The sequence below is a fragment of the Anolis carolinensis genome, chromosome 2 (genome assembly GCF_035594765.1).
Source record: "Anolis carolinensis isolate JA03-04 chromosome 2, rAnoCar3.1.pri, whole genome shotgun sequence".
NCBI lineage: Eukaryota > Metazoa > Chordata > Lepidosauria > Squamata > Dactyloidae > Anolis > Anolis carolinensis.
In genome coordinates this window covers 21,407,782-21,419,385 of record NC_085842.1, presented here as the reverse complement: position 1 = coordinate 21,419,385, position 11,604 = coordinate 21,407,782, and the positions used below count along the sequence as shown (strand labels likewise).

Here is an 11,604-nt window from a genome sequence, read left to right as displayed (position 1 = left end):
TTCCTTGCCCGCCAGTTGATAGGCTAGACGAATCGTGGAGGTAATCCAGGACGCTAACCTCTGAGAGGTTACTGGGAGACCAAACTCGTCCTTCCTGTATTTAAGGAAAAGTCTAGGCGACTTCCTGTGGGGAGCCGTCCTATGAATGTAATATAACAGGGCTCTCTTGACATCCAAAGCGTGTAAGGCATTCTCTAATGCAGAGGCTGGCTTTGGAAAAAAAGATGGTAAGACAATGTCTTGACAAATGTGAAACTGTGAAACAACTTTAGGTAAAAATGTCACATCCGTCCGTAGAACGACTTTGTCCTCATGGAAGCGGATGTATGGAGAGTCTGCCCGAAGGGCAGTGAGCTCACTAGCCCTTCTGGCGGACGTAATTGCCACCAAAAACGCTGTCTTCCATGACAGATGTGCTAGATCGATGGAAGCCATGGGCTCAAAGGGCGGCTTCGACAGTTGTGACAGCACCAGTTCGAGGCTCCAGGCCGGAGGGGGCATAGACATAGGCGGATGTATATTTTTGTACCCTTTTAAGAAAAGTTGCACTAAAGGGTCTTGAAAAAGGGATGGTTGGCCAACCTTCCTCCGAAACCAAGAGAGCGATGCAACGTAACATTTAATTGAAGACAGGGACATACCCCTCTCCGAGAGGTAAACAAGGAAGTCTAATACCGTTGACGTAGGGGCGGAAAGAGGATCAACCCCTAAAGGTGAAACAAAGGACTTGAAGCGGGACCACTTATAAGTGTAAGCCTTTTTAGTGGAGACCTTCTGGGCTGCATCAACTATGAGGCGGACAGCGTCAGAGAGGTGGACCGTGGTTTCAGTCTCCAAGCTGTTAGTCGGAGGGACGACACTTCGGGATGCCTGACAAGGCCGTCCTGAATTGTGAGGAGGTCGGCGCTGCATCGAAGTCGAACATAATCGCCGCTCGACGCCCTGAGCAGCGGGGCCACCACGGGGCTATTAGGATGCAATTCGCGTTGTCTGAAATGATTTGCGAAACAACTCTGGTCAGAAGAGGAAGTGGAGGGAAGGCGTAGAGGAGGCCTGGCGTCCAAGAGAAAAGGAAGGCGTCTCCTAAGCAGCCGGGGAATGCGCGAGGGTGCATTCGAGCGCAAAAGCGGGGGCAATGAGCATTCACCGGAGATGCGAAGAGGTCGACCTGAGGAGTCCCCCACCTCCGGGTGATGAATCTGAACTCCCTCTCGTGGAGACGCCACTCGTGAGTCTCTGACTCCGCCCTGCTGAGGGCATCCGCTAAGGTGTTCTCTTTTCCTGGCAGGTGGATTGCCAATAGGCGAATGTGCCTTCGAATGCACCACTCCCAAATCCGTATAGTGATGACTAGGAGAGTTTGAGAGCGCGTACCCCCTTGTTTGTTTATATAATATTTCACTGTCGTGTTGTCCGTTATGATCTGGACAACTTGCTTGTTGACCAGACGAGAAAAAGACTTCAGGGCCTTTTCCACTGCCAGCAGTTCCAATGCATTTATGTGAAGTCGCCGCTCTTGAGGTGACCATTTGCCTCGAATTGACAGATCTAACAAGTGTGCGCCCCATCCCAGAGAGGATGCGTCCGTTGTAAGCGTCAGTGCTGGGCGCGGCGAAATGAACGGCAGTCCTGCGAGGACATTGCACCGCCTTGTCCACCATGATAGGACGGATAACACTGGCTGTGGGGGGTAAAGCATCTTGTTTTGAGACTCGTGAAGCGGGTTGAAAGATCGAAGAAACCAGCTCTGAAGTGGTTGGATCCTCAACCGAGCGAATTCTGTAACGGCTGTGGTAGAAGCCATGTGGCCTAGAATAGATTGGATGGTCCAAGCTGAGGCGTGACCTCGATCTTGCAAGTTCCTGACCAGGGATCGTAAGTTGGTGAACCGGTCCTCCGGTAGGTAGGCCCTTCGAGCTCTGGAGTCTATGATGGTACCGATGAACGTAATAGATTGGGTAGGGGTAAGGTAGGATTTTTCTAAATTGACCATAAGGCCAAGGGCCTGCAAGAGAGATAGAGTATAACGAATATCAGATTCAAGCTGTTCATGGGAGTCTGCAACTAGCAGCCAATCATCAATATACGTGAAGACAACAACAGCGTGCTGGCGAAGGTGAGCTGCCACTACCATGCATTTAGTGAAGACCCTAGGGGCCGTAGATAAACCAAATGGCAAAACATTAAAAGAGTAAAAACAGTCGTCAACCGCGAAACTAAGGAACCTGCGGTGACTCTCTCTAACAGAAATGTGGAAATAGGCATCCTTAAGGATAACTGTTGCTAGCCACGCCCCTTTCCTAATGAAGGGGAGAATGGAGGCGAGAGTGACCATACGGAACTTACGCGGTCTAATAAAAGAGTTAATCATCCGTAGGTCCAGGATGGGTCGAAGACCGCCTCCCCGCTTTGAAATTTAAAAGTAGCGGGAAAAGAAACAGAAGCTTGCCTGGTCCGGAGCCACCGGAGATATTGCACCCTTGTCTAGGAGAGTAGATACCTCCTCTAGCAGGGTGACGGAGGCTGGAGTTACACAAATGCGTCCCACTGGAGGGAGGGCGTAAAATTCAATGGCGTAACCCCTAGATACAATATCAAGGACCCAGGCATCTGTTGTTATTTGCCTCCATTCGTGTAAATATGGTTGGCGCCTATCTAAGTACGGGAAAGGTGTTGACCCCATAGGGAACTGGGTCCCATCTGGTAAGGAACAAGGATAATCTAAAACGGATTAACAAGGATGGGGGCGAAACTGGGACAGCCACGGAATCCGCTGTCACACCAGTACTAAAAACGACGTTTCTTGGAGTCAGTGGTCTAAGTACCACGAAATTGACTCTTGATAGGCAAAGGGGGTCTCCTACCTCCCGTTGTCGTTGCCTACCACAGAATGAGGGGGGGCTAAATCGCCTACGTTGGTATTGCGACTGGGAGCCCCAGCGTTGGCGCTGATAAGGGTATGGGTGGTAGGGATGCTGGCCATATTTATTAAGCGTTTGCTTCATCTTGTGTGAGTGTTCCAGCTGCGAGTCTGTATCCGTACTGAAAAGACCAGCCTCATCCATATGTAAGTCCTCAATTAGAGCGCGATTCGACGGGGAAAGAGTAGAAGCTCGCAGCCACGCATGGCGTCTCAAAGCAACTGCTCCTGCAAGGAGTTTGCCTGAGGCATCAGCTGTGTTCTTCGCCAACTCCTTCTGCAGGCCTGCCAGAAGGAGGGCCTCATGTTTAAAGGCTTTGGCCAGAGTCTGGTCAGCTTGTGGCAGAGAATCCAAAAAAGGACCAAGCTTGTTCCATAAAAAGGTCTGATATACACTCATGTAGACCCCATAATGAGCCATACGAGCGAACAGGCAGGCTGAAGAATAGAAACGCTTAGCCATAGTATCCAGCTTCTTGCCTTCCTTATCTGAAGGTGAGGCCTGATTTTTCTGGACCGGCTTGGGCTGGGCATCAGTTACTACAGAGTTGGCCTTTGGCAGCTTTGCCAGCCAAGAAGCTGAAGATAAATCAATCTTATACATATTCTCTGCCTTCCTAGGTGTAGCCGGCACGAGAGAAGGTGCAATTCCTTCGGTTTTAATAATCTTTAAAAGGTACGGCAATGTGGGGAGAGGTGCAGACACTGGACCTCGTTGTTCAGAAGATGTAAAACATGGGTCCTCCACCACATTGGCAGGTTTAGGAGTAGGCAAGTTAAGTGCCCTCGATAATCTGATTAGCAGAGCTGAGAAATTGCGAAATTCCTCCGCCTGTTGTGTATCCTGTTCTGGACCTCCCTGAGGAGGGACTAGGTCCCCTTCCCCTGCCTGGCCAGATCCAGCATGATCCTGGTCCTCTTCCTCCAAGTGGCCCTTAGGAGATTGGTGAAGTGGGGCCTCACTAGGCAGGGATAAATTGACCTGTTCAGGTTGAACAGAAGACACAGGTATAGGGGTAGCTGCTGGGGCTAACACAGAGGCTTGTGGTTGTTGATTAATAACAGGGCCCGCCGGTGAAGGCCTCGAACCCGACAAGGCCCTGTCACTTTGGTCCCGGTAAAAATCATAAGGGTGGAAATATCCACCATAACCAGGGAAAGGGGGAGGAGGAGGGTAAGGATAAAAATAATCTGAGTAACGGTACCGGGACCTTAAGCCAGGAGATCAAGATCGGGAGACAGAGGAGACCCTTGATGGACTCCTCGAAACCGAGCGCCAGGATTCAGCTGAAGGGGAGCGGCGTCTAGAGGCCCTCACATCACTGCGGCCCCGACGCTCACTGCGCATGCTCTGCTGCCCTGGCGTCGATAGATGGCGCCGAGAGACTTTGGGAGGAGGCGTGGTCGAGCCCGAGGCGTGCGGGGGAGGCGAGCCTGACATCGGCGCCGAAGCGCGCACTGGGCGATCAATAGCGCTGCTGCCCCATTCCTTTTCTAAGCTACAGGTGGCTTCGGCAGGCGAAAGCTGAGGCGGCGCCTCCATTGCCTCCACTGAAGTAGGCGGGGCTGGCTCCCGAGGAGCACGGGCTTCCATTGAACTCCGATCCGGAGGACTCTGGGGCTCAGAGCCAGAGAGTTGCCTCCCTTTTTTAGGCTTCTTGTGGTCGTCTTTCATCCTAGCCTCTTTATGGGGCTTGGAAAGCTTGGGTTTTTTCCGTGCCAGCCCCTCTCCCTTTTGAGGGCTTTGCACAGACTCCTCCCTCGGCAGGAGCAATTCCTTCGCCTCCGAAGACGACGGTAAGGATGGTGGCTCAGAGGCAGGTCTTTTGCCCAACAGGGCCCCTTCCGGAGCCAGCGCTTGCTCATAGAGAGTAGCCTTTAAGCGAGCCTCTCTATTTCTCCGAGCTTGCGGCGTAAAACCTTGGCAGATAGGACACGTCTGGGGATTATGAGTCTCTCCCAAACAAAGGAGGCACATAGAGTGCCCATCCGAGTCAGGGAGTTTTCCGCCGCAGGCCCCACACTTTTTAAAACACAAAGTAGACATTACTGGCCTGACTGCAAAACGATGCCCAAAGGCAGTCCGAGTGAAGAACAACCGTAAGTATTGAAGATAAAGACGTAGTCACAAATCAGTCAGTGTCAAAAACCGTTAAATTCTGAGGTAAATCACTGAGGTAAATCACTGAGGTAAATAAGCCCTAGAAGTTCCTACATGTCACGACCCAGGCTGCAGAGCACCAATAACCATACACAGAGGCCAGAATCTATCTAATATCTTTATTAAGGAAATATGTAAAGTCAATAAAAGTAAATGTAGAATATAGTTCAGAAGAAGACCTTTCAGGAAAGGTCAAATATAGTCCAGGAAAACAATGTCCAATATGAAATAGTAAGGTCCAAAGTTGTAATCCAGTAACCGAAACACTCACTTTGCCAAGCAAAGTGAGGGGAGATGACAAGGTCCTTTAGTCCATGAAACTTAGGCAAGGCAAGGAAATAACTTGATTCTTGGTACACAAAGCTTGATTCAAGGCAACAAGGAACGTGGAGCAAGGACAGGATCCGTGGTAAATTCGTGGCGAGGTCCAAAAACAAGGCAAGGTCCATGGAGCAAGGCAAGGTCCTGGGAAACAAGGCAGGGCTGGAAACAGGAACAAGAACTCGACCGCGGGAGTAGCGTAGTCCACACACAACCTACTCCCGTAGCTGACGAATTGACTCCGCAAGACTCCTTCGTGGACAAAACACCTAAGTAGGGTCTCGGTTTCCCGCCAAGAGCAGATTCTCTGGGGAACCAGAAGCGAAAGCCATTCTCTGGGTCCAGATGCATGACTCCCTAAAGTTTCTCATGGGAAGCAGGCTAATCAACCATTTGTTTGGCCGCGATTCTCAGGCTTCTGCGATTAGCCTGTTGAGCTCCTCTCTGTTGTTGACAATAATCACGGCGAGAAAAAGGGGGAGATTTTGGCTCAGGGCTTGTTTGGCAAACTTCTGGAAGGCAAATCTCCTGCAGGTGCAAGGGTTCCAGTTCTGGCTGAGAAAGTTCCAATTCTGACTGAAACGGAGGAAAACCTAAGTTTTCCTCCTCATCTGTCACAACAGTGTTAGGGACGGGACTACATGGCCCATGAGACATCACACTACAGTCCTCGCTTTCTGGTGGAAAAGAAGAACTGAGGCGAAGCCCCGCCTTCGGGCTTATATAGTCTATGGGGAGATGGGCGGGGCTTCCACCAAATTGTCTCTTTTGAAGCTCTAGAATGTTCCGAAAGTCTGCGCAGGCGCAGTTTTAACCCATATGTGCGTATTTCACAGACTCCACGTAGAAGAAATACAGATATTTGGTACATAGGGATTGCAAATGCAGATGCCTATATATCTGTAGGAGAGTTTAACAAATATTTCAGGGGGAAATGCTTTTATAAGATTAATGGATTTTAGGCATGGGCGAATTTATTGGAATCATCGTTAATTGTAATAAAATCGTTAATCGTAATACAATCGAACAGAGTCCTTTGGAATTAACCTTCCAATTCGAAGCGTTGGAGCCCGTCCTCGGAACACCTTTCAGAATACCTTGGATATATCAGAAAGCGTTTTAAACCAATCTCCTGCATCAGGCTTAAGAGCCCAATAGAAAGCAAATGTAAAACCTTTATTTAACTGTAGACATTCTTTCAACCTTAGATTAGCCATGTGCGATTTGAACCCAGTTTCAGCCTTGTCCTGTCATTGTTAAACTAAAACTTTCCACTGTAACTTTCCTAATGCTGAAAAAAAGTGTTTGCACTTTCTTTTCCCTATAACCTTAATTCTTTTGAAAGGAGCAAATTCTGTGACTCGGCATCCCAAATTGCTTTATTTATTCCAAAAATCTGACTTTCCGATATAATTTACGGCAGATCCTAACCCCATTTATGCCTTTAGCTTTTAGGCTTTTAATGTGCCTTTTCTGTTCCCCTTTAAACTCTTTAAAACCTATAAATCACAACTGTATAGATATATATGCATATATATTTTCACTGTTAAAAATTATTTTTGTCAAACACATGGTAATTTCTTCATCAGGTCTTCTTGTTGAGTTGGTAGCTACTTTTATTCCTGTAAACTTAAACAGATTGTGTTAATTAATCGCTTGTGCAGCAAGGCTTAGATTTGATTCTGATCTCTCCAGCTCTCCTGAAATCAGTAATCAATTTTCCTTTACCCAATGCTTCTGTCAATTTGCTGTAAAAACAACTCCAAATTCAAATGCTATCTCCTATTTCAATATCAAAATCACTGTGATGCTATATACTCCCTCATTGGAAAGATCTTTCCCCTATCTTCCCTTAACATCCTTAACCTTTCTGTGGCTTAAAAATAACAACAAAAACAAGCGACTTCTTGCACAATTCTTTTTCAGGGAATGAGGACTTTCCTTGCTTCCTCATCCTCGGTAATTTTTCCTTCAAGATGATCGAAACTTGGTTCTCAACCTGTGAGTCCCCAGGTGTTTTGGCCTACAACTCACAAAAATCCCAGCCGGTTTACCAGCTGTTATGATTTCTGGGAGTTGAAGGCCAAAACATCTGAGAACCCACAGGTTGAGGCTCACGGATCTAAACGCTTTATTTCTCTGTGCTAAAGCAAGAAAATTCTTCTCACAGCTCCTTCTCACAGCTCCTTCTCATATTGGAAAAGAATATTCCACTCCTGACACCAAAATGTTATGAATAACTTTTCAATAACTTTAAAGCATAGGTTCTTTTTATTGCAGTTTTCCAGTGTGTGAAAGTGTATCAGAACTTTTACAGAACAACATTCAGACATACATACAGGTTCTATATAACGACATTGGATATATAAACAACCTACAGTTATAGGGTTGTTGTGTGTTATCCAGGCTTTATGGCCATGTTCCAGAAGCATTCTCTCCTGACATTTTGCCCACATCTATGGCAGGCATCCTCAGAGGTTGTGAGGCAACCTACATTGGCTAACAAACAGAGGAGAATTGCATTATTACTCAACATTCACACACATATAAACATTCATTCATCATCATGTATTCATTCGAATATTACCATATCCTTTCTCCCTCCTTGGAAAATCATCTGCTTAGGCCAGACACTGCTTTCTCTGCAGCCTACCAATGCAGTTCCAAAATGCATCTTCTTTCCCTAGGAACAATGCCAAGGTCAGATCTTTGTTTTTCCTACAGCAGAAACTGACTCCCTGGAAAGGTATCATGACTCCAAAATCACACTCCTTTCTTTTCCCTTGAGAGTGTCCAGAATCCTGCTTTTCCCATAGTAGATCTGACACTCTCCAAAGATACACCACCTCTTTCAATAGAGCATGGTGGGTGAACAGCACAGCTGTCTGTCACACTTGGGAATTATTAGATTGAGTCTTTTATAGGAATATTCTGCTGATGTTGTTCCAAAAAGCTGTAGATCATTGTCCTGTTGAAATTATCTAGAATTTTCACCTCCTGACATAGATGTTTGTCTTCAGGTAACAAACCATTGACTTGAAAGAGCATTGTCTTTGACTAATGTAAACAGAAATAATTTCCTTTAGAGTTAATCGGTCAACCACTTCAGTTCTCATCAGCAGGCTTTAATTACATTTCATTATGGAGGTGGTTAATGGTTTAGTCATTGCAGGCCTTAATCTTCAGAATGGTGTCTCCAAAATTATTAGCTCTCATTTATTCATTCCTTTCATTCAGTTCATTCATACCCAAACATATGAAATGCACATTTATCAAATCTGCAAATTGTATTTTAAGACAGTGACCAGAACAGAAAAAATGTCCTATTTCTTTCTCTTCAGGTGATGAAATGGAGTGTTGGAACGGGATGAATATAGCTCAGCAGGTGGAGTCATTGCCAGCAGAAGCATCTCAGTGGAGTTTGCCTATGGCATCCAACATTCATAAGACAGGATACAAGCTCAGAGGTCAGGAGTTGAAGAAGTTAGTGGAGAGAGAGAGGAAACACACCAAAAGCCTTATAGGTGCTGATAACAAGGCCTCCAGAGAAATGGGGAAATCCTTGTTCTCCAAGTATGGGAGAAAACTCCACAATGTGTCAGATGTGTTTGTTGGTCTAAACCCAGGAAAGAAAGATGTTGAATGTCCTGAAGTTGACGAAAGAAGCAAGAGCAATGGTCAGTCATTACAGGGATACCAAAATGTTCCTACAGAAAGGAAACTGCATAAATGTGCTACTAGTGAGTATGGCTTCAAATCTAGAGCACACGTGGCAACCCACCAGCAAAGTCGCATTGGACAAAAGCCATACCAATGTTCTCAGTGCCAGAAATGCTTTCGCCGGAAAGATAATCTGCTGAATCACCAGATAAGCCATACTGGGGTGAAACCCTATAAATGCTCTCAGTGTAGCAAGTGTTTCACTCGGAAATATGGCTTGAAGGAGCATCAAAAAACTCATACTGGAGAGAGTACTTATGAATGTTCACAGTGTGGCAGGTGTTTCGTTCATAGGTCTAACTTGAAGAATCATCAAAGAATTCATACTGGAGAGAAACCCTATAAATGCTCTCAGTGTGGCAAGTGTTTCACTGTGAGATCTAGCTTGAAGGGCCATCAAAGAATTCACACTGGAGAGAAACCCTATGAATGCTCTCAGTGTGGCAAGAGTTTCACTCTGAGATCTACCTTGAAGGACCATCAAAGAATTCATACTGGAGAGAAACCTTATGAATGTTCTCAATGTGACAAGTGTTTTGTTCATAGAATCAGCTTGAAGTACCATCAGACAATTCATACTGGAGAGAAACCTTATGAATGTTCTCAATGTGGCAAGTGTTTCAATCATAGAGTCAAATTAAAGAGGCATCAAAGAATTCATACTGAAGAGAAACCCTATGAATGTTCACAGTGTGGGAAATGCTTCCGACAGCGCTCACATTTGAGTGTCCACCGCAGAATCCATACTAGAAAGAAACTCTATTGTGCCCCGAATGTGGAAGAGGCTCCTTTTAGTGACATCTGTTGAATAGACACCAGGGAACTCATAGATCCTTCATATGGTCTCTGTCTTCTGTGAGTGAGAAGAACTGTGGGCTCAAAGGTACAATGAAGAAACATTAATATTTTTGAAGGGTGCTGAGATAATGTGTACTCAATAGTCTGTAGGCCACTGTAGGATGGAGGAAACTGGGGGCCCTCCTTCCTTAAATTGCTCACCCAGCTGCAGGTTCAAGTGAAAGACCAGATTTCTCCTGAGAAATAATTTTATAAGTCAGGATGGACAGTTTTAAAATATAGATAGGTGGGTGTTACACAAGTGTTTCCAATGTTTTGCTTTTTAGTATTCAGTTTTTCAAAACAATAATAAATGTACAGTTGTCTGTCCACTTTTGTTGGTTAGGGGCACACGGCCCCCATGAAAGTTGAAAACAGAAGGCAAAAATGTAAAAGAAGAAACAAGAGGAAATGAACTTGATTATAGAGGAAATTAAGAGGTGAGAAGAAGAACAAATGTTATATGTAGAGACAATAATAAAGGTTTGACAAAGTAATTATAATGATATTTGGTCGTATTCATTTTATGTAACTGTAATCCAGTGAGGAACATATCCTCTGTAGAAATGGAGCGCCTTATTGTAAATAAAGAGCAGTTGCCAGAAAATATTTGCTTCATTCCTAAAAAGATGTGTCTGTGGTTGATCTTGGCATTCAATGTATCATAATGACCATTTTATGCCACCTTTGTGGTTTTGCTGACAAAACTGGACATTTGAAATATGCCTTGCCTTGCCAAAATAAGTTTTCATTTCTAAGTATCAAGGTTCAAATTCTTTCATACCTCCCTCACCTGATGTCTGAGCAATCCCGTTTCTTCTCCAGAAAAAGAAATAATGTGCTAGGCATTATCCAAAGTAGAAAAACAGTTAAATCAGTCTCTGCTTATTTACAGCTCCTTATCCATGCCTTGGATGTCATAGATCCCTCTCTACTGCTTCGGTCAGACATCACCTGGATAACCCTGTGTCCAATTCTGGGCCTCACAATTCAAGAAGGGTATTGACAATATCCAGAAAAGAATGATTAAAACAATCAAATGTTTGGAAGCCACAAATCCCTGTGAGGAATAGCGCAGGAATTTGGATGTGTTTAGTGGAGTGAAGGTTAAGAGGGGACATTCTAGTTACGTTTATATATTTGAAAGGATGTCACATTGAGGAAGGATCAGGCTTGTTTGCTGCTACTCTAGAAACTAGATGCAGTTGATTCAAACTGCAGGAACAGAGATTCTTCCTAAACATTAGAAAAAACACTCTGATGATCTGAGCTATTTACGTGGGATCCTGATGAAGTCTTATTCACCAAAGATATTTAAAGAGACTTGTTGGCTGAAATTTTAAAGATTTGGTTGGCATAGCAATCTTTGGTATGACAAAATGAACGCATACACTGTATGGACAGATGGGTGGCCAGTGTCAGGAGTGCTTTGATTGGGTAGTCTTAAATGTCAGAGAATTGGATGGGATGGCCCTGGTGGTCTCTTCCAACTTTATGAGTCTATGAATAGCAGCAGTTGAATAATTTATACCTATTTATACGTGGGCTTGATTTGTGTAATGTACACTAAACCCATACAAAGAGAGAATGAAGGTTCTGAGGGGGACGTGGGTTTAAAAAGAGAATTTTCAAAGATACTTCCAAT

At 45.1% G+C, this 11,604-nt stretch overlaps 1 protein-coding gene across 1 annotated transcript in view; it reads left to right on the top strand.

Annotated features, from left to right (window-relative positions):
- Positions 1–11,604, top strand: part of LOC103278092 (zinc finger protein 25) — a 29,561-nt gene that overhangs the window by 17,382 nt on the left and 575 nt on the right. The window contains exon 8 of the mRNA XM_016991869.2: positions 8,744–11,604. This exon is cut by the window's right edge and continues 575 nt beyond it. Within this exon, the coding sequence (XP_016847358.2) occupies positions 8,744–9,930 (1,187 nt within the window). The 3' untranslated portion in view covers positions 9,931–11,604. The remainder of the gene's footprint in view (positions 1–8,743) is intronic.